At 47.1% G+C, this 27,792-nt stretch overlaps 1 protein-coding gene across 1 annotated transcript; it reads right to left on the bottom strand.

Moving 5' to 3' along the window:
• Positions 1–488: 488 nt before the first annotated feature.
• On the bottom strand, positions 489–19,034 carry LOC139417442 (potassium voltage-gated channel, shaker-related subfamily, member 2b). Its single transcript, XM_071166726.1, has 4 exons — positions 18,982–19,034; positions 14,152–14,363; positions 12,617–12,860; positions 489–1,586 (listed from the first exon to the last, which is right to left on the bottom strand). Exons 2-4 carry the CDS (start codon positions 14,340–14,342, stop codon positions 489–491), a joined length of 1,533 nt encoding a protein of 510 aa, XP_071022827.1. The 5' UTR covers positions 14,343–14,363; positions 18,982–19,034.
• Between the last annotated feature and the right edge of the window lie 8,758 nt (positions 19,035–27,792).

Genomic DNA, 27,792 nt, shown 5'->3' with positions numbered 1-27,792 from the left:
GCTGATGCTAGATCTGTGCTGACGGTACCAGCGGGCAGTTTGAGCAGAGTGTGGAACAAGATAAGGGTGTGGTCTCGTTTTCCTGTCAGTGTGTTTATATAGTCTAGTACCAGTGGGCAGTTTGGCTACTATTGGACTACTGCAGCGAGCAGAGCTGAGCCTATAGACGACTACTGGACAGCTGAACAGTGACAAAGCCAGACTAACGCCATGCAGTCACCGAACGGACGCTTCAACTCCCAACAGGAGAAGGAAGGGCAAGGGGTTGAGTTAGGAACAGATCTGTTTTGGGGGGGATGAGATGCCGGATCTCTGCTCTTACCAGAGTTTATGTGATCCATTCTGTACTCCCACAGTAGGGACTCCAAGCCTTTTCAACATCAGAGAGGAGGGGTTTTTCCTCATTCTTCTCCCCACTCTACTCTTTCCTTCCAGTCCCCCTGCACCTCTACAGCCAAGGAAGTCACTGTGGTAACGCCTGAAGGAGGCTATACATCCGTTCTCATCTTGGTGACGTTGACGTAATTGATGTTAGCCAATGTGTTAGAATTAGCTTGCTGATTTGCATTAGCCAACAGGGTGCAGTTTCCTGTCTTGAGGCTCTCTGCTCTGAAGTCCTCAGTGCTGTGGTTCAGTGCAGCTTCCTGTATCTCCATGTAGTCTGACTTACTGAGGGTGGATCCACTCCCGCTGCGGCCGCTCTTCTTCAGGTCCTCGGCTGAGTCGGCCTTGGGGGCAACGGGAGTGTTCAGGTACTGCGCTTGCTCCTCGCCCTCCGTCTCCCGGTGGTAGAAGTAGTTGAAGTTGGACACGATGACGGGGACGGGCAGGGCGATGGTCAGCACGCCGGCGATGGCGCAGAGCGAGCCCACGATCTTCCCACCGATGGTGGTGGGCACCATGTCGCCGTAGCCCACGGTGGTCATGGAAACCACGGCCCACCAGAAGGCTTCTGGGATGCTGCTGAACTGTGAGTCCGCCTCGTCGGCCTCGGCGAAGTAGACAGCGCTGGAGAAGAGGATGACTCCGATGAAGAGGAAGAAGATGAGCAGACCCAGCTCCCGCATGCTGGCCTTCAGTGTCTGGCCCAGGATCTGGAGCCCCTTGGAGTGTCTGGACAGCTTGAAGATCCTGAACACCCTGACCAGCCGGATGACCCTGAGGATGGCCAGGGACATGGCCTGCTGCCCAGCCTGCCCGTCCTCCGGTTTCTCTGCCAGCTCTGTGCCCAACGTGATGAAATATGGAATAATCGCCACAATATCGATGATATTCATAATGTTACCGAAGAACCCGGCTTTACTAGGACACGCGAAGAAGCGGACGAGAAACTCAAAGGAGAACCAGATGATGCAGAGCGTCTCCAGGATGAAGAAGGGATCAGTGAAGTAGGAAGAGGTGTAGGAAGAGGTGGAGTTGTTGAAGGGCTGGAACACCTTGTTGCCATCGTCCTCTTCGTCGTTCCGGAACACGGGGAGTGTCTCCAGGCAGAAGGACACGATAGAGATCAGGATCACCATGACGCTGATGATGGCGATGATACGGGCCGCGCCGGAACTCTCGGGATACTCAAACAGCAGCCACACCTGTTAAAGGTAAAAGGTCAATGTTTTTATTCATAAAATGTTACAGCAGACAGCAAATAGTCTCTGAGATGTACTTGATGTTAACAGTTTAGGTTAACTAGACAATGTGCCACTACAATGTGTGACATAAACCTTAACTAGTCCTGATGGACATGAACCTTAACTAGTCCTGATGGACATGAACCTTAACTAGTCCTAATGGACATGAACCTTAACTAGTCCTGATGGACATGAACCTTAACTAGTCCTGATGGACATGAACCTTAACTAGTCCTGATGGACATGAACCTTAACTAGTCCTGATGGACATGAACCTTAACTAGTCCTGATGGACATGAACCTTAACTAGTCCTAATGGACATGAACCTTAACTTGTCCTGATGGACATGAACTTACAGTGCCTTGCGAAAGTATTCGGCCCCCTTGAACTTTGCGACCTTTTGCCACATTTCAGGCTTCAAACATAAAGATAGAAACTGTATTTTTTTGTGAAGAATCAACAACAAGTGGGACACAATCATGAAGTGGAACGACATTTATTGGATATTTCAAACTTTTTTAACAAATCAAAAACTGAAAAATTGGGCGTGCAAAATTATTCAGCCCCTTTACTTTCAGTGCAGCAAACTCTCTCCAGAAGTTCAGTGAGGATCTCTGAATGATCCAATGTTGACCTAAATGACTAATGATGATAAATACAATCCACCTGTGTGTAATCAAGTCTCCGTATAAATGAACCTGCACTGTGATAGTCTCAGAGGTCCGTTAAAAGCGCAGAGAGCATCATGAAGAACAAGGAACACACCAGGCAGGTCCGAGATACTGTTGTGAAGAAGTTTAAAGCCAGATTTGGATACAAAAAGATTTCCCAAGCTTTAAACATCCCAAGGAGCACTGTGCAAGCGATAATATTGAAATGGAAGGAGTATCAGACCACTGCAAATCTACCAAGACCTGGCCGTCCCTCTAAACTTTCAGCTCATACAAGGAGAAGACTGATCAGAGATGCAGCCAAGAGGCCCATGATCACTCTGGATGAACTGCAGAGATCTACAGCTGAGGTGGGAGACTCTGTCCATTGGACAACAATCAGTCGTATATTGCACAAATCTGGCCTTTATGGAAGAGTGGCAAGAAGAAAGCCATTTCTTAAAGATATCCATAAAAAGTGTTGTTTAAAGTTTGCCACAGGCCACCTGGGAGACACACCAAACATGTGGAAGAAGGTGCTCTGGTCAGATGAAACCAAAATTCAACTTTTTGGCAACAATGCAAAACGTTATGTTTGGCGTAAAAGCAACACAGCTCATCACACTGAACACACCATCCCCACTGTCAAACATGGTGGTGGCAGCATCATGGTTTGGGCCTGCTTTTCTTCAGCAGGGACAGGGAAGATGGTTAAAATTGATGGGAAGATGGATGGAGCCAAATACAGGACCATTCTGGAAGAAAACCTGATGGAGTCTGCAAAAGACCTGAGACTGGGACGGAGATTTGTCTTCCAACAAGACAATGATCCAAAACATAAAGCAAAATCTACAATGGAATGGTTCAAAAATAAACATATCCAGGTGTTAGAATGGCCAAGTCAAAGTCCAGACCTGAATCCAATCGAGAATCTGTGGAAAGAACTGAAAACTGCTGTTCACAAATGCTCTCCATCCAACCTCACTGAGCTCGAGCTGTTTTGCAAGGAGGAATGGGAAAAAATTTCAGTCTCTCGATGTGCAAAACTGATAGAGACATACCCCAAGCGACTTACAGCTGTAATCGCAGCAAAAGGTGTGTAACGGGTTTCTGTATGTGAAGGAGAGTCGGACCAAAATGCAGCGTGTAGATTGCGATCCATGTTTAATAACCAAACGTAAAACACGAATCAATACAAACACTACAAAATAAAGAACGTAATGAAAACCTAAACAGCCCTATCTGGTGAAAACACATAGACAGGAACAATCACCCACAAACACACAGTGAAACCCAGGCTACCTAAATATGGTTCCCAATCAGAGACAATGACGAACACCTGCCTCTGATTGAGAACCATATCAGGCCGAACATAGAACTAGACAAACTAGACATGTAACATAGAATGCCCACTCAGATCACACCCTGACCAACCAAAACATAGAAACATACAAAGTAAACTATGGTCAGGGTGTGACAGTACCCCCCCCCCAAGGTGCGGACTCCGGCCGCAAAACCTGAACCTATAGGGGAGGGTCTGGGTGGGCATCTGTCCGCGGTGGCGGCTCTGGCGCTGGACGTGGACCCCACTCCATAATAGTCTTAGTCCAGCTCCTTAGCGTCCCTAGATAGGTTACCCTCCTAAATGACAGCTCGGGACAGAGGGGCAGCTCGGAACAGAAGGACAGCTCGGGACAGAGGTAGCTCGGGACTGATGGGTAGCTCAGCACTGAGAGGAAGCTCAGCACTGAGAGGAAGCTCAGCACTGAGAGGAAGCTCAGGCAGGTAGTTGGATCCGGCAGATCCTGGCCGGCTGGCGGTTCTGGCAGATCCTGGCCGACTGGCAGATCTGGCAGATCCTGGCCGACTGGCAGATCTGGCAGATCCTGGCCGACTGGCAGATCTGGCAGATCCTGGCCGACTGGCAGATCTGGCAGATCCTGGCCGACTGGCAGATCTGGCAGAGTCTGGCCGACTGGCAGATCTGGCAGAGTCTGGCCGACTGGCAGATCTGGAAGAGTATGGTCGACTGGCAGATCTGGAAGAGTCTGGTCGACTGGCAGATCTGGAAGAGTCTGGTCGACTGGCAGATCTGGAAGAGTCTGGTCGACTGGCAGATCTGGAAGAGTCTGGTCGACTGGCAGATCTGGAAGAGTCTGGTCGACTGGCAGATCTGGAAGAGTCTGGTCGACTGGCAGATCTGGAAGAGTCTGGCCGACTGGCAGATCTGGCAGAGTCTGGCCGACTGGCAGATCTGGAAGAGTCTGGTCGACTGGCAGATCTGGAAGAGTCTGGTCGACTGGCAGATCTGGAAGAGTCTGGTCGACTGGCAGATCTGGAAGAGTCTGGTCGACTGGCAGATCTGGAAGAGTATGGTCGACTGGCAGATCTGGAAGAGTCTGGTCGACTGGCAGATCTGGAAGAGTCTGGTCGACTGGCAGATCTGGAAGAGTCTGGTCGACTGGCAGATCTGGAAGAGTCTGGTCGACTGGCAGATCTGGAAGAGTCTGGTCGACTGGCAGATCTGGAAGAGTCTGGTCGACTGGCAGCTCTGGAAGAGTCTGGTCGACTGGCAGATCTGGAAGAGTCTGGTCGACTGGCAGCTCTGGCTGCTCCATGCTGACTGGCTGCTCCATGCTGACTGGCAGCTCTGGCTGCTCCATGCTGACTGGCTGCTCCATGCTGACTGGCTGCTCTGGCTGCTCCATGCTGACTGGCTGCTCCATGCTGACTGGCTGCTCTGGCTGCTCCATGCTGACTGGCGGCCCTGGCTGCTCCATGCTGACTGGCGGCCCTGGCTGCTCCATGCTGACTGGCGGCCCTGGCGGCTCCTTGCAGACTGGCGGCTCTGGCGGCTCCTTGCAGACTGGCGGCTCTGGCGGCTCCTTGCAGACTGGCAGCTCTGGCGGCTCCTTGCAGACTGGCAGCTCTGGCGGCTCCTTGCAGACTGGCAGCTTTGGCGGCATCCTGCAGACTGGCAGCTTTGGCGGCATCCTGCAGACTGGCAGCTTTGGCGGCATCCTGCAGACTGGCAGCTTTGGCGGCATCCTGCAGACTGGCAGCTTTGGCGGCATCCTGCAGACTGGCAGCTCTGGCGGCTCCTTGCAGACTGGCAGCTCCTTGCAGACTGGCAGGTTTATGCAGACTGGCAGCTCTATGCAGACTGGCATCTCCTTGCAGACTGGCAGCTCCATGCAGACTGGCAGCTCCATGCAGACTGGCAGCTCCTTGCAAACTGGCAGCTCCTTGCAAACTGGCAGCTCCTTGCAAACTGGCAGCTCCTTGCAAACTGGCAGCTCCTTGCAAACTGGCAGCTCCTTGCAAACTGGCAGCTCCTTGCAAACTGGCAGTTCTGAACAGGCGGGAGACTCCGGCAGCGCTGTAGAGAAGGAAGGCTCTAACAGCGCTAAACAGGCGGGAGACTCCGACAGCGCTGAAGAGGAGGAAGGCTCTGGCAGCGCTGGACAGGCGAGGCGCACTGTAGGCCTGATGCGTGGTGCTGGCACTGGTGGTACTGGGCCGAGGACACGCACAGGAAGCCTGGTGCGGGGAACTGCTACCGGAGGGCTGGGGTGTGGAGGTGGTACTGGAAAAACCGGACCGTGCAGGCGCACTGGAGCTCTTGAGCACCGAGCCTGCCCAACCTTACCTGGTTGAATGCTCACGGTCGCCCTGCCAGTGCGGCGAGGTGGAATAGCCCGCACTGGGCTATGCAGGCGAACCGGAGACACCCGAGCGCAAGGCTGGTGCCATGTAAGCCGGCCCAAGGAGACGCACTGGGGACCAGCTGCGTAGAGCCGGCTTCATGGCATTAGGCTCGACGCTCAATCTAGCCCGGCCGACACACGGAGCTGGAATATACCGCACCGGGCTATGCACCCGCACTGGAGACACCGTGCGCACCACTGCATAACACGGTGCCTGTCCGGTCTCTCTAGCCCCCCGGTAAGCACAGGGAGTTTGCGCAGGTCTCCTACCTGGCGTAGCCATACTCCCTGTTAGCCCCCCCCCAATACATTTTTGGGGCTGCCTCTCGGGCTTCCATCCGCGTGAACCTTAACTAGTCCTGATGGACATGAACCTTAACTAGTCCTGATGGACATGAACCTTAACTAGTCCTGATGGACATGAACCTTAACTAGTCCTAATGGACATGAACCTTAACTTGTCCTGATGGACATGAACTTACAGTGCCTTGCGAAAGTATTCGGCCCCCTTGAACTTTGCGACCTTTTGCCACATTTCAGGCTTCAAACATAAAGATAGAAACTGTATTTTTTTGTGAAGAATCAACAACAAGTGGGACACAATCATGAAGTGGAACGACATTTATTGGATATTTCAAACTTTTTTAACAAATCAAAAACTGAAAAATTGGGCGTGCAAAATTATTCAGCCCCTTTACTTTCAGTGCAGCAAACTCTCTCCAGAAGTTCAGTGAGGATCTCTGAATGATCCAATGTTGACCTAAATGACTAATGATGATAAATACAATCCACCTGTGTGTAATCAAGTCTCCGTATAAATGAACCTGCACTGTGATAGTCTCAGAGGTCCGTTAAAAGCGCAGAGAGCATCATGAAGAACAAGGAACACACCAGGCAGGTCCGAGATACTGTTGTGAAGAAGTTTAAAGCCAGATTTGGATACAAAAAGATTTCCCAAGCTTTAAACATCCCAAGGAGCACTGTGCAAGCGATAATATTGAAATGGAAGGAGTATCAGACCACTGCAAATCTACCAAGACCTGGCCGTCCCTCTAAACTTTCAGCTCATACAAGGAGAAGACTGATCAGAGATGCAGCCAAGAGGCCCATGATCACTCTGGATGAACTGCAGAGATCTACAGCTGAGGTGGGAGACTCTGTCCATTGGACAACAATCAGTCGTATATTGCACAAATCTGGCCTTTATGGAAGAGTGGCAAGAAGAAAGCCATTTCTTAAAGATATCCATAAAAAGTGTTGTTTAAAGTTTGCCACAGGCCACCTGGGAGACACACCAAACATGTGGAAGAAGGTGCTCTGGTCAGATGAAACCAAAATTCAACTTTTTGGCAACAATGCAAAACGTTATGTTTGGCGTAAAAGCAACACAGCTCATCACACTGAACACACCATCCCCACTGTCAAACATGGTGGTGGCAGCATCATGGTTTGGGCCTGCTTTTCTTCAGCAGGGACAGGGAAGATGGTTAAAATTGATGGGAAGATGGATGGAGCCAAATACAGGACCATTCTGGAAGAAAACCTGATGGAGTCTGCAAAAGACCTGAGACTGGGACGGAGATTTGTCTTCCAACAAGACAATGATCCAAAACATAAAGCAAAATCTACAATGGAATGGTTCAAAAATAAACATATCCAGGTGTTAGAATGGCCAAGTCAAAGTCCAGACCTGAATCCAATCGAGAATCTGTGGAAAGAACTGAAAACTGCTGTTCACAAATGCTCTCCATCCAACCTCACTGAGCTCGAGCTGTTTTGCAAGGAGGAATGGGAAAAAATTTCAGTCTCTCGATGTGCAAAACTGATAGAGACATACCCCAAGCGACTTACAGCTGTAATCGCAGCAAAAGGTGTGTAACGGGTTTCTGTATGTGAAGGAGAGTCGGACCAAAATGCAGCGTGTAGATTGCGATCCATGTTTAATAACCAAACGTAAAACACGAATCAATACAAACACTACAAAATAAAGAACGTAATGAAAACCTAAACAGCCCTATCTGGTGAAAACACATAGACAGGAACAATCACCCACAAACACACAGTGAAACCCAGGCTACCTAAATATGGTTCCCAATCAGAGACAATGACGAACACCTGCCTCTGATTGAGAACCATATCAGGCCGAACATAGAACTAGACAAACTAGACATGTAACATAGAATGCCCACTCAGATCACACCCTGACCAACCAAAACATAGAAACATACAAAGTAAACTATGGTCAGGGTGTGACAGTACCCCCCCCCCAAGGTGCGGACTCCGGCCGCAAAACCTGAACCTATAGGGGAGGGTCTGGGTGGGCATCTGTCCGCGGTGGCGGCTCTGGCGCTGGACGTGGACCCCACTCCATAATAGTCTTAGTCCAGCTCCTTAGCGTCCCTAGATAGGTTACCCTCCTAAATGACAGCTCGGGACAGAGGGGCAGCTCGGAACAGAAGGACAGCTCGGGACAGAGGTAGCTCGGGACTGATGGGTAGCTCAGCACTGAGAGGAAGCTCAGCACTGAGAGGAAGCTCAGCACTGAGAGGAAGCTCAGGCAGGTAGTTGGATCCGGCAGATCCTGGCCGGCTGGCGGTTCTGGCAGATCCTGGCCGACTGGCAGATCTGGCAGATCCTGGCCGACTGGCAGATCTGGCAGATCCTGGCCGACTGGCAGATCTGGCAGATCCTGGCCGACTGGCAGATCTGGCAGATCCTGGCCGACTGGCAGATCTGGCAGAGTCTGGCCGACTGGCAGATCTGGCAGAGTCTGGCCGACTGGCAGATCTGGAAGAGTATGGTCGACTGGCAGATCTGGAAGAGTCTGGTCGACTGGCAGATCTGGAAGAGTCTGGTCGACTGGCAGATCTGGAAGAGTCTGGTCGACTGGCAGATCTGGAAGAGTCTGGTCGACTGGCAGATCTGGAAGAGTCTGGTCGACTGGCAGATCTGGAAGAGTCTGGTCGACTGGCAGATCTGGAAGAGTCTGGCCGACTGGCAGATCTGGCAGAGTCTGGCCGACTGGCAGATCTGGAAGAGTCTGGTCGACTGGCAGATCTGGAAGAGTCTGGTCGACTGGCAGATCTGGAAGAGTCTGGTCGACTGGCAGATCTGGAAGAGTCTGGTCGACTGGCAGATCTGGAAGAGTATGGTCGACTGGCAGATCTGGAAGAGTCTGGTCGACTGGCAGATCTGGAAGAGTCTGGTCGACTGGCAGATCTGGAAGAGTCTGGTCGACTGGCAGATCTGGAAGAGTCTGGTCGACTGGCAGATCTGGAAGAGTCTGGTCGACTGGCAGATCTGGAAGAGTCTGGTCGACTGGCAGCTCTGGAAGAGTCTGGTCGACTGGCAGATCTGGAAGAGTCTGGTCGACTGGCAGCTCTGGCTGCTCCATGCTGACTGGCTGCTCCATGCTGACTGGCAGCTCTGGCTGCTCCATGCTGACTGGCTGCTCCATGCTGACTGGCTGCTCTGGCTGCTCCATGCTGACTGGCTGCTCCATGCTGACTGGCTGCTCTGGCTGCTCCATGCTGACTGGCGGCCCTGGCTGCTCCATGCTGACTGGCGGCCCTGGCTGCTCCATGCTGACTGGCGGCCCTGGCGGCTCCTTGCAGACTGGCGGCTCTGGCGGCTCCTTGCAGACTGGCGGCTCTGGCGGCTCCTTGCAGACTGGCAGCTCTGGCGGCTCCTTGCAGACTGGCAGCTCTGGCGGCTCCTTGCAGACTGGCAGCTTTGGCGGCATCCTGCAGACTGGCAGCTTTGGCGGCATCCTGCAGACTGGCAGCTTTGGCGGCATCCTGCAGACTGGCAGCTTTGGCGGCATCCTGCAGACTGGCAGCTTTGGCGGCATCCTGCAGACTGGCAGCTCTGGCGGCTCCTTGCAGACTGGCAGCTCCTTGCAGACTGGCAGGTTTATGCAGACTGGCAGCTCTATGCAGACTGGCATCTCCTTGCAGACTGGCAGCTCCATGCAGACTGGCAGCTCCATGCAGACTGGCAGCTCCTTGCAAACTGGCAGCTCCTTGCAAACTGGCAGCTCCTTGCAAACTGGCAGCTCCTTGCAAACTGGCAGCTCCTTGCAAACTGGCAGCTCCTTGCAAACTGGCAGCTCCTTGCAAACTGGCAGTTCTGAACAGGCGGGAGACTCCGGCAGCGCTGTAGAGAAGGAAGGCTCTAACAGCGCTAAACAGGCGGGAGACTCCGACAGCGCTGAAGAGGAGGAAGGCTCTGGCAGCGCTGGACAGGCGAGGCGCACTGTAGGCCTGATGCGTGGTGCTGGCACTGGTGGTACTGGGCCGAGGACACGCACAGGAAGCCTGGTGCGGGGAACTGCTACCGGAGGGCTGGGGTGTGGAGGTGGTACTGGAAAAACCGGACCGTGCAGGCGCACTGGAGCTCTTGAGCACCGAGCCTGCCCAACCTTACCTGGTTGAATGCTCACGGTCGCCCTGCCAGTGCGGCGAGGTGGAATAGCCCGCACTGGGCTATGCAGGCGAACCGGAGACACCCGAGCGCAAGGCTGGTGCCATGTAAGCCGGCCCAAGGAGACGCACTGGGGACCAGCTGCGTAGAGCCGGCTTCATGGCATTAGGCTCGACGCTCAATCTAGCCCGGCCGACACACGGAGCTGGAATATACCGCACCGGGCTATGCACCCGCACTGGAGACACCGTGCGCACCACTGCATAACACGGTGCCTGTCCGGTCTCTCTAGCCCCCCGGTAAGCACAGGGAGTTTGCGCAGGTCTCCTACCTGGCGTAGCCATACTCCCTGTTAGCCCCCCCCCAATACATTTTTGGGGCTGCCTCTCGGGCTTCCATCCGCGTCGCCGTGCTGCCTTCTCATACCAGCGCCTCTCTGCTTTCACCGCCTCCATTCTACGATAACCTTCCTCGCACTGCTCCAGCGAATCCCAGGCGGGCTCCGGCACTCTCCCTGGATCGGCCGCCCACCTGTCGATCTCCTCCCAAGTAGTATAGTCCATACTCCTGCTGTCCATAACGTCCTCCCATGTCCATTCCTCTTTACGCTGCTGTTGCTGCCTGTTGACACGCTGCTTGGTCCGTTGGTGGTGGGTGATTCTGTAACGGGTTTCTGTATGTGAAGGAGAGTCGGACCAAAATGCAGCGTGTAGATTGCGATCCATGTTTAATAACCAAACGTAAAACACGAATCAATACAAACACTACAAAATAAAGAACGTAATGAAAACCTAAACAGCCCTATCTGGTGAAAACACATAGACAGGAACAATCACCCACAAACACACAGTGAAACCCAGGCTACCTAAATATGGTTCCCAATCAGAGACAATGACGAACACCTGCCTCTGATTGAGAACCATATCAGGCCGAACATAGAACTAGACAAACTAGACATGTAACATAGAATGCCCACTCAGATCACACCCTGACCAACCAAAACATAGAAACATACAAAGTAAACTATGGTCAGGGTGTGACAAGGTGGCGCTACAAAGTATTAACTTAAGGGGGCTGAATAATTTTGCACGCCCAATTTTTCAGTTTTTGATTTGTTAAAAAAGTTTGAAATATCCAATAAATGTCGTTCCACTTCACGATTGTGTCCCACTTGTTGTTGATTCTTCACAAAAAAATACAGTTTTATATCTTTATGCTTAAAGCCTGAAATGTGGCAAAAGGTCGCAAAGTTCAAGGGGGCCGAATACTTTCGCAAGGCACTGTAACTAGTCCTAATGGACATGAACCTTAACTAGTCCCGATGGACATGAACCTTAACTAGTCCCGATGGACATGAACCTTAACTAGTCCTGATGGACATGAACCTTAACTAGTCCTAATGGACATGAACCTTAACTAGTCCTGATGGACATGAACCTTAACTAGTCCTAATGGACATGAACCTTAACTAGTCCTGATGGACATGAACCTTAACTAGTCCTGATGGACATGAACCTTAACTAGTCCTGATGGACATGAACCTTAACTAGTCCTGATGGACATGAACCTTAACTAGTCCTAATGGACATGAACCTTAACTAGTCCTGATGGACATGAACCTTAACTAGTCCTAATGGACATGAACCTTAACTAGTCCTAATGGACATGAACCTTAACTAGTCCTAATGGACATGAACCTTAACTTGTCCTGATGGACATGAACCTTAACTTGTCCTGATGGACATGAACCTTAACTAGTCCTGATGGACATGAACCTTAACTAGTCCTAATGGACATGAACCTTAACTAGTCCTAATGGACATGAACCTTAACTAGTCCTGATGGACATTAACCTTAACTAGTCCTGATGCCACTATTTATTTATTCAGTTCCCGTTCGGGTCTCTTCTGTCCACCTTGACCACTGTTCCGCAGCACTGTTCCGCAGCACTGTTCCGCAGCACTGACAGCTGTGTTGAAATGACTACTGGGCTGGAGTTTCCAACCTTCAAATTCATCATTTGTTTTGATTCACTGGTTTCAACTGGACGCAACCACGTTTCAGATGAGTTGGGGAGGGATGTTCAGGGGTACGGGTGGGAGGAGCAATCAAGAAGCAACTCAGTTGCAAGCAGCTAAAATTACTTTTCTAATTGTAACTGCAGCCTAAAAATAAAAACACAAACAAAAAACATACATCATTAGAATGTACCTGTCTCTGGAACTCGTTCTCTGGAAGAGGTCGCTCTTCCTCCTTGATGAAGCCCTCATCCTCCCTGAAGATCTCGATGGCCTCCTCTCCCAGCTCGTAGAAGCGGATCTCCTCAGAGAAGATGTCTAGAGTGACGTTCACCGGCCGACGCAGCCTCCCGCCTGACTGGTAGTAGTAGAGGATGGCGTCAAAGCTGGGCCGGTTCCTGTCGAAGAAATACTCGTTCCTCAGAGGGTCAAAGTACCTGGAGAAAGAGAGGGGGGGGGGTAATACTTAATGCAGTAATACTTAAACACAGAGACAGACAGACCTAGTAATACTTAATGCAGTAATACTTAAACACAGAGACAGACAGACCTGGATAAAGAGAGGGGGGGGGGGTGTTGAATGATGTTCTAATACTTTATAGATTGTATTGCTGAAGTAGTACAGATTACGACATAGAAATGGAAAGGTAATTTCGGATTGAGCCAAAATTTTCAGTGTTTACTGTGAACGCAGTCTTCACTAACAACAGGAACATTGCTTTTAAATTTCAATCACGCTGTAACGCTGAATTTATGCAAAACGGATTGAAAAGAGCCCTCAATGTCAGTAGTAGATACAAGCAGAAAGAAATTACAATAGATAGAAAACATTCAACCTTAAAGAGTTATCAGTATAAGTACTATAGTTACCTCACTCTTCTAGGAGTTAACATACAGTATAACCAATATTACTAAAGTACTACAGTCACCTCATTCTCTTCTTGGAGTTAACATACAGTATAACAAATATTACTAAAGTACTACAGTCACCTCATTCTCTTCTTGGAGTTAACATACAGTATAACCAATATTACTAAAGTACTACAGTCACCTCATTCTCTTCTTGGAGTTAACATACAGTATAACCAATATTACTAAAGTACTACAGTCACCTCATTCTCTTCTTGGAGTTAACATACAGTATAACCAATATTACTAAAGTACTACAGTCACCTCATTCTCTTCTTGGAGTTAACATACAGTATAACCAATATTACTAAAGTACTACAGTCACCTCATTCTCTTCTTGGAGTTAACATACAGTATAACCAATATTACTAAAGTACTACAGTCACCTCATTCTCTTCTTGGAGTTAACATACAGTATAACCAATATTACTAAAGTACTACAGTCACCTCATTCTCTTAACCTTAAAGGAGTTAACATACAGTATAACCAATATTACTAAAGTACTACAGTCACCTCATTCTCTTCTTGGAGTTAACATACAGTATAACCAATATTACTAAAGTACTACAGTCACCTCATTCTCTTCTTGGAGTTAACATACAGTATAACCAATATTACTAAAGTACTACAGTCACCTCATTCTCTTCTTGGAGTTAACATACAGTATAACCAATATTACTAAAGTACTACAGTCACCTCATTCTCTTCTTGGAGTTAACATACAGTATAACCAATATTACTAAAGTACTACAGTCACCTCATTCTCTTCTTGGAGTTAACATACAGTATAACCAATATTACTTAAGTACTATAGTTACCTCATTCTCTTCTTGGGGTCCCCCAGCAGGGTCTCAGGGAACTGGGAGAGGGTCTTCAGTTGAGTCTCGAAGCGCAGCCCAGAGATGTTGACGACCACGCGCTCACAGCACTCGTAGTCCGGTTCTGGTTCGTACGGGTCACCGGGATGGGCCGCCGCCTCGTCCCCCAGGTCACCCGTAGCAACCGTCATGGTGGAGGAAGAGGGCGGAGCCTGCAGAGTTAAGACAGGGAGAGGGAGGGGGCAGAAGGGATGATAGGTTGGGATGATATGGTGATAGGATAAAATTACAGGTTAATAGGATAGGATGATAGGGTTATATGATGATATGATAGGATAGGATGAAAGGATATGATTATAGGATAGGATGATAAGATATGATGATATGATATGATATGATGATAGGATAGGATGATAGGATATGATGATAGGATGATAGGATAGGACAATGGGATTGGATGATACAATAGGATGATAAGGATTTGATGATATGATGATAGGATGATAAGATAGGATTATATGATATGAGGATTGGATGATAGGATTGGATGATAGGATAGGATGATAGGATTGGACGATAGGATAGGATGATAGGATTTGATGATAGGATTTGATGATAGGATGATAAGATAGGACGATATGATAGGATGATAGGATATGATGATAGGGTGATATGATGATAGGATATGATGATAAAATAGGATGATAGGATAGGATGATAGGATATGAGGATAGCATGATAGGATTGGATGATAGGATGATAGGATTTGATGATAGGATGATACGATTTGATGATAAGATATGATGATGGGATTGGATGATAAAATAGGATGATAAGGATTTGATGATAAAATAGGATGATAAGGATTATGATATGATGATAGGATGATAAAATAGGATTATAGGATATGATGATAGGATGATAGGATTGGATGATAGGATAGGATGATAAGATAGGATGATAGGATAGGATGATAAAATAGGATTATAGGATATGATGATAGGATGATAGCATAGGATGATAGGATAGGATGATAGGATTTGATGATAGGATTTGATGATATGATAGGATGATAGCATTGGATGATAGGATAGGATGATAGGATATGATGATAGGATAGGATGATAGGATTGGATGATCCGATTTGATGATATGATTTGATGATATGATGATAGGATTTGATGATAGGATGATAGGATTTGATGATAGGATGATATGATTTGATGATATGATGATAGGATGATAGGATAGGATGATAGGATGATAGGATAGGATGATAGGATTTGATGATTTGATGATAGGATGATAGGATTTGATGATAAAACAGGATAAGATAATAGGATGGTTAGATATGACAAATTGACAAACACAACATAAAAACGATGAATCACGTCACTTCAAACAGGGCTGGTTTCCCGGACACGAATTACACCTATTCCTGGACTGAAAAGCACTTTACACAGACACGCTCCATGTTATGTTATTAGATGTTTTTGGGGATCGTCTCTACATTATGAATAATGTGACGACGCCATCCTGTCTGCTTGTATTAAGTGATTACTGGTAATGAGTTCTCTTTCATACGAGCCACTGATCAATAGCATCCCCAGTCAGACCGGATCATCTCTCTTATAGGCCAGTTAGACCACCGGGATAACCTGATTAGCCGCTGAGAGCTCCATCCATTCCATACAATCTCTACGTGATAAATACACTTTGCCTGCGTCCTGAAATGGCACCCTATTCCCTATATAGTGCACTACTTTTGACCAGGGCCCATAGGGTAGGGCCAATAGGGTATAACCCTGGTCGAAAGTAGTGGACTAGGGAATAGGGTGCCATTTGGGTTGCAAACATACATTAGTCTCCAATTACCACATCAATCCAAGGTCAAGCTCTGAGATGGTTCTCTAAATGCTGCAGAGAGGGAAGCATGCAGTTGTTGATGTGTCCATCCTCAATGGCACCCTATTCCCCACCTAGTGCACTACTTCTGACAACAGCCATATGGGCCCTGGTCAAAAGTAGTGCACTATATAGGGAATGGGGTGCCATTTGGGACAAACTTGCTGTCTATTTTCCATAATGGGGAGCAGATTGGTAATATTTGATCTGTTAAAGGACTGTCTGTAGCAACCCGAGAGGAGCTGGGTCTGCATTATTGAAGAAGTCTGAATGAAATATTAAATCAGAGACAAATTGGTTCAGAATTATCCTCGACAGTTATGAATCACAGGCTGACACACTAATATTATATTACCAAGACTTTACCAGTGTCACGGCCGTCAGAGTGGTGGGCGTACATTTTCCTTTTATTTTAATAAATGGCGCCAACAAAACAACAAACAACCGTGAAGCTTAACAGGGCTATAGTGCCACAAACAAAGACAACTACCCACACTGAAAGGAGGGAAAAAGGGCTGCCTAAGTATGATTCCCAATCAGAGACAACGATAGACAGCTGCCTCTGATTGAGAACCGTACCCGGCCAGAACATAGAACTAAAGAAACCTAGAAAACAAAACCTAGAATGCCCACCCCACATCACATCACACCCTGACCTAACCAAATAGAGAAATAAAACGTCTCTCTAAGGTCAGGGCGTGACAACCAGTTTAAATACACAATAATATAAAAATAAATACACGTTCGTAATAAAACCACAATATCACATGAAATACACATATGCTAGACATGTATAAATCACAGGCTGACATACACACCAGTATCATATCACCACCTGAAATACACGCCAGTATCACACATCACCACCTGTAATACACACCAGTATCACATCACCACCTGTAATACACACCAGTATCACATCACCACCTGAAATACACACCAGTATCACATCACCACCTGAAATACACACCAGTATCACATCACCACCTGTAATACACACCAGTATCACATCACCACCTGTAATACACACCAGTATCACATCACCACCTGTAATACACACCAGTATCAAATCACCACCTGAAATACACACCGGTATGACACCCACGGTAACGATGGAGCCTGACTGCTGACAGACGGCTATGTATCACATTTACCCCGGGGCTGCGTCTATCGGGAGGGGAGGGCTGTCTACCTTATAGCCCTCGCCACCTAGCTTCTCAGCCTGTGCTGCCTCTGCTCAGACACCGGTTGGTACCCGTTCTGTAGGTGAAGGGGTGACGGTGGTGGTGCGCAGGGAGGGACACTTTTCATAAAGAGAGAACTTCTTAAAATATGGCTCAGAGATGCAGGGATCAGCAGAATGAGACACCCCCTCTTACACCCGTTCTCCCTGTCCTGTAGAACATCATGATGCTGCCTTGAACAGCATTAAGGTAATGTAGATAATCCTGCAGAACATCATGACGCTGCCTTGAACAGCATTAAGGTAATGTAGCTAGTCCTTCAGTGAATTACTGTGAAGACACAGGGCAGGGTAGTGGCGGCGCGGCAGGTAACTATCGTTTATGATCATAGATCCATGCATACAGACAGAAGGTCTTACTGTGAAGACACAGGGCAGGGTAGTGGCGGCCCGGCAGGTAACTATCGTTTATGATCATAGATCCATGCATACAGACAGAAGGTCTTACTGTGAAGACACAGGGCAGGGTAGTGGCGGCCCGGCAGGTAACTATCGTTTATGATCATAGATCCATGCATACAGACAGAAGGTCTTACTGTGAAGACACAGGGCAGGGTAGTGGCGGCCCGGCAGGTAACTATCGTTTATGATCATAGATCCATGCATAAAGACAGAAGGTCTTACTGTGAAGACACAGGGCAGGGTAGTGGCGGCCCGGCAGGTAACTATCGTTTATGATCATAGATCCATGCATACAGACAGAAGGTCTTACTGTGAAGACACAGGGCAGGGTAGTGGCGGCGCGGCAGGTAACTATCGTTTATGATCATAGATCCATGCATAAAGACAGAAGGTCTTACTGTGAAGACACAGGGCAGGGTAGTGGCGGCCCGGCAGGTAACTATCGTTTATGATCATAGATCCATGCATAAAGACAGAAGGTCTTACTGTGAAGACACAGGGCAGGGTAGTGGCGGCGCGGCAGGTAACTATCGTTTATGATCATAGATCCATGCATAAAGACAGAAGGACGTGGAAGATGTTTGTGTTGGTGTGTCAAACAGTTGTTATTTTACCATGTGGTCACAAAATGATATGGCATTTGTTTGGCTTTCTTCAGCACCACTATTACCACATCTATCTGAAGGGGAAGAGCCATTGATACACAAAGTAATGATGATAGTAATAACAGGATCCATTTCAGTCTGAATTTCATAATCTGTGGAATAACACAGTCCTTTCATGTTCTCTGTTAGTGTTTTCAGTAGGGATGAAAACATCAGAGCTATATTATATATGTGATGAGAGACACACACCTGTTCGTCCAAGTGCAGGCAACTATCAAGCCTCATCATCATCACCATCATCATCATCACCGTTACTATTATCATCATCACCATACTGTCGTCTGTCTTGATGACCGTGTTCAGTGTGTTTGTCTCTCTATTAGCAGCAGAGAAACCTACAAACCAGGGTAGAACCAGGCTAGAACCAGGCTAGAACCAGTCAGTGCCCGTTAGGAGCGGCAGGTGTCTCTGACAACATGCTCTACTGCCGCGGCACCTCTCTCTCTCCGGGGCGGTTCATCATATCAGATAGACAGGCAGAACACAGCAGGCTCCATGCACTATGCTCATAGCAGCTCACAGCAGCTGCCGATTCAGTCATAATCAGCCTAGTTAGTCGAGCGTGCCGCTCTCTAGGCATTCAGCATTCAGAGAGAGAAGACATGCAGCAATCACCCTGATGCCGCTCTCCCTGCCGCGGTGCTCCGCCTCGATGCTCTCTCGGCTGGTGAAGGGTTGATACTGGGGACCCGCCGCGATGCTCTCTCCGCTGTGATTGATGCTGGGGTCCTGACTCGTCTCCTCCTCATAAACACTGAAAATGTATCCTTAAATTGTTGCTCTCCGCCCTTTCTCTCCGGAGCTCGCTACAAGTTAAACAGACACGATGTATCTAATGTAACCCCGTCCCCTGACTGTCTGTCTGTTTCTCTCTCTCTCTCTCTCGTTCTCTCTCTCTGTTTCTCTCATGTCTCTCACAATTCGCCACCATTCAGCTGGTTGGCGCTAAAACACACAGTCTGCAGTTGGACATTGTCGCGCATACAAAGAGCCGTTCCGTTCCCCTCTCTGCTCTCCGCCACTCCTCGAGATTCACATTAAAGGGGAAGCGTCGCATGAATAGGCAGAAACGGTTTTCCCCCCCCCCGAGTTATTATTGGAATTTGTAAAAATGTCTATCCTGCATCGTCAACTAGTTGAACTAATGTTAATGCTGTTTCTAAGAGAGACACCTCCATGGCACGATGACCTGTATATGGTAACATACTAAAAATCAGAACTAAAAACACAACACTAAAACTAAAGACTAGTTGAGCCAAGAAAGACAACTATTTATGTCTTGAGTTGTTTAAAGAGGATATTAATAACAAGCAATGATAACGAATGCGTGACAGTTAGAGGTTTATTTGGCTATAGGAGGATAAGTGGAATACCTCGGCTTCTAGCCAAATACATCCATATGGTTGCTTTTACTGTCCTACGACATTACATTTACTCTGTTGTATAGGACATCTGTGTGTGTGTGTGTGTGTGTGTGTGTGTGTGTGTGTGTGTGTGTGTGTGTGTGTGTGTGTGTGTGTGTGTGTGTGTGTGTGTGTGTGTGTGTGTGTGTGCGTGTGTGTGTGTGTGTGTGTGTGCGTGGCAGTAAACGTGTCCGAGGCGTGAGCAGTGTGTGTGTTTAATATATGCATGAGCTATGAGTAAGCCAGCCAGCCAGGGCTCTCAATAACCATGGCAGTGATTTGTAGCATCTGTCTATCTGTCGTTAAACCACTACTGTTCTGCCACCTGCAGGCCTGTGTTGAGGCATCAGTTCAGCTGGCGGCTAGCCAAAGTCGGCCAAACCAACGAGTGTGCTCGTACCTTAAAAGACATTCACTTGAAAAAATGAGAAAAAAGAGACAATAGAACCGCTTGTCCCTTTTGAGACTCCGTACCTCAAATTAGAATGAATCTAAAATAACTCAAGAAATCTGTCATTCATTTTGCAGAGGACATCTTAGTCGGGCAATTTTACATCTAACTAAGATGATTGGTGCAGTAAATGAAAACTAGTCCTGTCCCTTTCAATGACAACAAACACTTTACTGAAGAATCCCTACTGTTGACCAATCACTGACGAAGGGGCGTTGACGTCGGCTTGCCTCAATACAATGTTTGTTTGCCCTAATAACCGAAAAAGCCCTTACCGAAGTCTAAAACGAACAACAACGTCCCAAAATGTCCTCCTAATATATGCACACCTTTAGAGCAATCACACCATCCACTGGGAACAGCAGGCTGGGCAGCATCTCCTACTGGAGGGTTGATCAATCTACAGCGCCTCCTACTGGAGAGTTGATGTATCTACAGCACCACCTACTGGAGAGTTGATCTATCTACAGCACCTCCTACTGGAGAGTTGATCTCTCTACAGCACCTCCTACTGGAGAGTTGATCTCTCTACAGCACCTCCTACTGGAGAGTTGATCTATCTACAGCACCTCCTACTGGAGAGTTGATCTCTCTACAGCACCTCCTACTGGAGAGTTGATCTCTCTACAGCACCTCCTACTGGAGAGTTGATCTATCTACAGCACCTCCTACTGGAGAGATTATGTATCTACAGCACCTCCTACTGGAGAGTTGATCTCTCTACAGCACCTCCTACTGGAGAGATGATGTATTTATAGCACCTCCTACTGGAGAGATGTTGTATCTACAGCACCTCCTACTGGAGAGTTGATCTCTCTACAGCACCTCCTACTGGAGAGAGGATGTATCTACAGCACCTCCTACTGGAGAGATGATGTATCTACAGCACCTCCTACTGGAGAGATGATGTATCTACAGCTATCCCTTTGGTCTTCCATGCTGGATTTTAACCAAGCCTGGCTTAGCTTTGACATTGGTCACTGGTTTCTACCGGTGTGTTATCGTGAGAATAATTGGGAGATCTCTTAATAACTATATAAATTCACTGTTGCTAGTAAAGGCATCCAAAAGGTAGGTTCAACAGAGCAAATGAAATGTGACCATTTATCTATAAGTCAAATATCATCAATGATACTATTAAGGCTAATAAAGCATTAGGGAAGCCATCAACAGCTATTGTTTCAAGTCAACCCAGGGTTCAACCAATAATAAACCATACATATTGGCCTTGGGTTTAAAGCTTCAAGTTAGTATTGAATCTGTTGGATTTAGGTCTCAATTTCAACCAACAATCTAAGTTTTTAAAAAAAATAGGTACTGAATCAAATAAAACTGTAAAGCGCATTTAAAGTTTAATTTTATTTAGTCCTTTTCTTTTAACTTTGATCTTTGGTTAAGATGGAGATGTGACTTGAAGCTTGAAACCCTAATCCAGACTTAGTCAGTTGCACAAAATATATACAGTGGGGAGAACAAGTATTTTATACACTGCTGATTTTGCAGGTTTTCCTACTTACAAAGCATGTAAGTCTGTAATTTTTATCATAGGTACACTTCAACTGTGAGAGACAGAATCTAAAACCAAAATCCAGAAAATCACATTGTATGATTTTTAAGGTATTAATTTGCATTTTATTGCATGACATAAGTATTTGATACATCAGAAAAGCAGAACTTAATATTTGGTACAGAAACCTTTGTTGGCAATTACAGAGATCATACGTTTCCTGAAGGTCTTTACCAGGTTTGCACGCACTGCAGCAGGGATTTTTGCCCACTCCTCCATACAGACCTTCTCCAGATCCTTCAGGTTTTGGGGCTGTCGCTGGGCAATACGGACTTTCAGCTCGATCCCAAAAATGTATATTGGGTTCAGGTCTGGAGACTAGCTAGGCCACTCCAGGATGCTTCTTACGGAGCCACTTCTTAGTTGCTCAGGCTGTGTGTTTCGTGTCGTTGTCATGCTGGAAGACCCAGCCACAACCCATCTTCAATGCTCTTACTGAGGAAGGAGGTTGTTGGCCAAGATCTTGCGATACATGGCTCCATCCATTGTCAGTTGGGATGGTGTTCTTGGGGTTGTACTCATCCTTCTTCTTCCTCCAAACACGGCGAGTGGAGTTTAGACCAAAAAGCTCTATTTTTGTCTCATCAGACCACATGACCTTCTCCCATTCCTCCTCTGGATCATCCAGATGGTCATTGGCAAACTTCAGACGGGCCTGGACATGCGCTGGCTTGAGCAGGGGGACCTTGCATGCGCTGCAGGATTTTAATCCATGACGGCGTAGTGTGTTACTAATGGTTTTCTTTGAGACTGTGGTCCCAGCTCTCTTCAGGTCATTGACCAGGTCCTGCCGTGTAGTTCTGGGCTGATCCCTCACCTTCCTCATGATCATTGATGCTCCACGAGGTGAGATCTTTGTTGGAGCCCCAGACCGAGGGTGATTGACCGTCATCTTGAACTTCTTCCATTTTCTAATAATTGCGCCAACAGTTGTTGCCTTCTCACCAAGCTGCTTGCCTATTGTCCTGTAGCCCATCCCAGCCTTGTGCAGGTCTACAATTTTATCCCTGATGTCCTTACACAGCTCTCTGGTCTTGGCCATTGTGGAGAGGTTGGAGTCTGTTTGATTGAGTGTGAGGACAGGTGTCTTTATACAGGTAACAGGTTCAAACAGGTGCAGTTAATACAGGTAATGAGTGGAGAACAGGAGGGCTTCTTAAAGAAAAACTAAGAGGTCTGTGATAGCCGGAATTCTTACTGGTTGGTAGGTGATCAAATACTTATGTCATGCAATAAAATGCAAATGAATTACTTAAAATTCATACAATGTGATTTTCTGGATTTTTATTTTAGATTCCGTCTCTTGCAGTTGAAGTGTACCTATGATAAAAATTACAGACCTCTACATGCTTTCTAAGTAGGAAAACCTGCAAAATCAGCAGTTTATCAAATACTTGTTCTCCCCACTGTATATCATTTTTACCTTTATTTAACAAGGCAAGTCAGTTAAGAACAAATGTTTATTTTCAATGACAGCCTAGGAACAGCGGGTTAACTGCCTTGTTCAGGGGCAGAAGGTCAGATTTTTACTTTGTCAGCTCAGGGATTTGATCTTGCAACCGTTCTGTTACTAGTCCAACACTCTAACCACTAGGCTACCCCCTGTAAATCAAATCAAATCAAATGTTATTTGTTACATGCGCTGTACAAAGGTTACTTACAAGCCCTTAACCAACACTGCAGTTTAATAAATAGAGTTAAGAAAATATTTACTAAATAAACTAGAGTACAAAATAAAATAAAAAGTAACACAATAAAATAACAATACCGAGGCTATATACAGGGGGTACCGGTACCGAGGCTATATACAGGGGGTACCGGTACCGAGGCTATATACAGGGGGTACCGGTACCGAGGCTATATACAGGGGGTACCGGTACCGAGGCTATATACAGGGGGTACCGGTACCGAGGCTATATACAGGGGGTACCGGTACCGAGGCTATATACAGGGGGTACCGGTACCGAGGCTATATACAGGGGGTACCGGTACCGAGGCTATATACAGAGGGTACCGGTACCGAGGCTATATACAGGGGGTACCGGTACCGAGGCTATATACAGGGGGTACCGGTACCGAGGCTATATACAGGGAGTACCGGTACCGAGGCTAAATACAGGGGGTACCGGTACCGAGGCTATATACAGGGGGTACCGGTACCGAGGCTATATACAGGGGGTACCGGTACCGAGGCTATATACAGGGGGTACCGGTACCGAGGCTATATACAGGGGGTACCGGTACCGAGGCTATATACAGGGGGTACCGGTACCGAGGCTATATACAGGGAGTACCGGTACCGAGGCTAAATACAGGGGGTACCGGTACCGAGGCTATATACAGGGGGTACCGGTACCGAGGCTATATACAGGGGGTACCGGTACCGAGGCTATATACAGGGGGTACCGGTACCGAGGCTATATACAGGGGGTACCGGTACCGAGGCTATATACAGGGGGTACCGGTACCGAGGCTATATACAGGGGGTACCGGTACCGAGGCTATATACAGGGGGTACCGGTACCGAGGCTATATACAGGGGGTACCGGTACCGAGGCTATATACAGGGGGTACCGGTACCGAGGCTATATACAGGGAGTACCGGTACCGAGGCTATATACAGGGGGTACCGGTACCGAGGCTATATACAGGGGGTACCGGTACCAAGGCTATATACAGGGGGTACCGGTACCGAGGCTATATAAAGGGGGTACCGGTACCGAGGCTATATACAGGGGGTACCGGTACCAAGGCTATATACAGGGGGTACCGGTACCGAGGCTATATACAGGGGGTACCGGTACCGAGGCTATATACAGGGGGTACCGGTACCGAGGCTATACACAGGGGGGGTACAGGTTAGTTCAAATGTTGATATTTGGTTGAGTTGTCAACTAAACACAATTCAATATCACTTTTGCAATACTGTAAATAGCCTATTAACTTCTCGACCAGTTAACAAATTAAATTTTGGATTCGGGTCTCCATCTAAAACAAAAATTGAAGCAAAATAATAGGATTAAGCTAGTGGGTCAGATGGATCTATCCAAGCAGTAGAAACATCTCCTTTAAATGTTGATTTTTGGTTGTGTTGTCAACCTTACACAATTCATTATGACTTTTGTAACACAGCAAATAGAATTCAACACACTTTGAGTGGGTGAAAAAAGGTTGAAATCTCATTGGTACATTCTTTATATATGTATGCTGAAACATGAGATGAGGTCAGATTGGTTTTGCTTGGTCAGATTAGTAGACTGAAACATGAGATGAGGTCAGATTGGTTTTGCTTGGTCAGATTAGTAGACTGAAACATGAGATGAGGTCAGATTGGTTTGGCTTGGTCAGATTAGTAGACTGAAACATGAGATGAGGTCAGATTGGTTTGGCTTGGTCAGATTAGTAGACTGAAACATGAGATGAGGTCAGATTGGTTTGGCTTGGTCAGATTAGTAGACTGAAACATGAGATGAGGTCAGATTGGTTTTGCTTGGTCAGATTAGTAGACTGAAACATGAGATGAGGTCAGATTGGTTTTGCTTGGTCAGATTAGTAGACTGAAACATGAGATTAGGTTATATTGGTTTTGCCTGGTCAGATTAGTAGACTGAAACAGTATGAGAAAGAATGAGATGAGAGAAGATATGATCAAATAAACTTTTTAATCCACAACGGAAATGGCCTTCAACACGATAACACAGTTAACTCCAGTAAACCCAATAGAATAGGTCCTGTGTGGCTCTGTTGGTAGAGCATGACACACCAGGGTCATGGGTTTAATTCCAATGGGGGACCACTATGACAATGTATGTATTCACCTCTGTAAGATGCTCTGGGAAAGAGCTTCTTCTAAATGTTAAATCCAGTGGATATGGAGAGTCACTGGGAAGAAGAGTTCATAATGTAACGCTGTTCTGACAGATCTCTCCAATCCCAGAGGGCAGGGCTCTCTTCCTGGTCTGAGACTCCTTCCACTCTCACTGTCCCAGGTGCCTCAGGGCTGAGACTTCTCCCCCTCTCATTGTCCCAGGTGCCTCAGGGCTGAGACTCCTCCCCCTCTCATTGTCCCAGGTGCCTCAGGGCTAAAACTCCTCCCCCTCTCATTGTCCCAGGTTCCTCAGGGCTGAGATTCCTCCCCCTTTCATTGTCCTAGGTAACTCAGGGCTGAGACTCCTCCCCCTCTCATTGTCCCAGGTGCCTCAGGGCTGAGACTCCTCCCCCTCTCATTGTCCCAGGTGCCTCAGGGCTGAGACTCCTCCTCCTGTCATTGTCCCAGGTGCCTCATGGCTAAAAGTGGGCCAAGATGAGACCCAAATACAGTCTCTTAGAGAACAGCACACCATAGGGAATCTGGAGAGGCTCTTTCTTTCTCTCCCATAAGGAAAAGTAATGCATAGCCTTATATATCAACGTGACATGTCTTTTAAAATATCATATGTTTTAAACCCATACATTTAAAATATGTGATCATATATAAATGTCTTAACCCCATACTTAAAACTAATACAATGGATATGTGTTTTCATCATGCAAAATGTACTCCAAAACGTTTTTTTACATTTTAATATATTCAAAAACATTACATGCAGGGATTGATTATTTTCTAATTGCATTTAGGCAACCTAATGGCTACTTATGGTTGTTTCATACATCTACAGTAGATGATACTTGCCATATTATTTTGAGATTAGATTGAGATGGCAGAGACTATCGTAGGTTCATCATTTGTGATGTACTCAGTTTGAAAACGCACAGAAACCAAAGTATGAAAGTTTATTTTCTATATTATAGTTGTGTCTGCCCATAAGGTTGTGGGATCACATTGTATTTATAAAACATGGTTTAGATGGTATTGTTACAATCATTGACTGTGTATGTTTGTAATCCACTATTATTTAGGGCTGAATCCTCCAATGATTTCCATTGGGACTTCCTTATGCTTGTTGCCACCAGCAGGAGGCGCTTGAGCACAGCGGTTTGCTTCTCCCCTTTGCTGTTATATGCAGATTGTAATTCACCCAGGCTCGAACTTTGCTGTCCCAAGGAACGTCTGGAGGGCGGAGTTAACCATGATGGAACGTCTGGACGGCTGAGTTAACCATGATGGAACGTCTGGAGGGCGGAGTTAACCGTGATGGAACGTCTGGAGGGCGGAGTTAACCGTGATGGAACGTCTGGAGAGCGGAGTTAACCGTGATGGAACGTCTGGAGGGCGGAGTTAACCGTGATGGAACGTCTGGAGGGCGGAGTTAACCGTGATGGAGAAGTCTTTACGATTTATTTCTTTACATTTAGCAGACGCACTTTTCCAGAGCGACTTACAGGAGCAATTAGGAGCCTTGCTCAAAGGCACATCAAAAGATTGTTCACCTAGTCGGCTTGGGATTCAAACTAGCGACCTTTCGGTTATTGGCTCAACACTCTTAACCTCTAGGCTACCTGAGGCTGAGCTTTTTCAGGCTTTTTCAGGCTCAATAGAATTTTGTCTTCAGGTTTGAAGAAGATCCAATCACTTTGGATCCCTTTTTTTGGGGAGGGGTCTCCAATTCAGGATCCACATTCGGAAAGTATTCAGACCCGTTAAGGTTTTCCACGTTTTGTTACGTTACAGACTTATTCTAAAATGGACGACATTTTTTCCCCCATCATCAATCCACACACAGTACCCCATAATGACATCACAGTACCCCAAAATGACATCACAATACCCCATAATGACATCACAATACCCCATAATGACATCACAGTACCCCATAATGACAAAGCAAAACATGTTTTTAGAAATGTTTGCAAATGTATAAAACAATTCAGAACTGAAATATATCTCCCATTCTTCCCTAAATATCCTCTCAAGCTCTGTCAGGTTTGATGGGGAGCGTTGCTGCACAGCTATTTTCAGGTCTCTCCAGAGATGTTTGATCGGGTTCAAGTCCAGGCTATGGCTGGGCCACTCAAGGACATTCAGAGACTTGTCCTGAAGCCACTCATAAGTTGTCTTGGCTGTG

Source organism: Oncorhynchus clarkii, chromosome 9 (genome assembly GCF_045791955.1).
Source record: "Oncorhynchus clarkii lewisi isolate Uvic-CL-2024 chromosome 9, UVic_Ocla_1.0, whole genome shotgun sequence".
Taxonomy (NCBI): Eukaryota; Metazoa; Chordata; class Actinopteri; order Salmoniformes; family Salmonidae; genus Oncorhynchus; species Oncorhynchus clarkii.
Note: the sequence above shows the minus strand (reverse complement) of the source record. Positions and strands in the feature narration are given on the sequence as shown.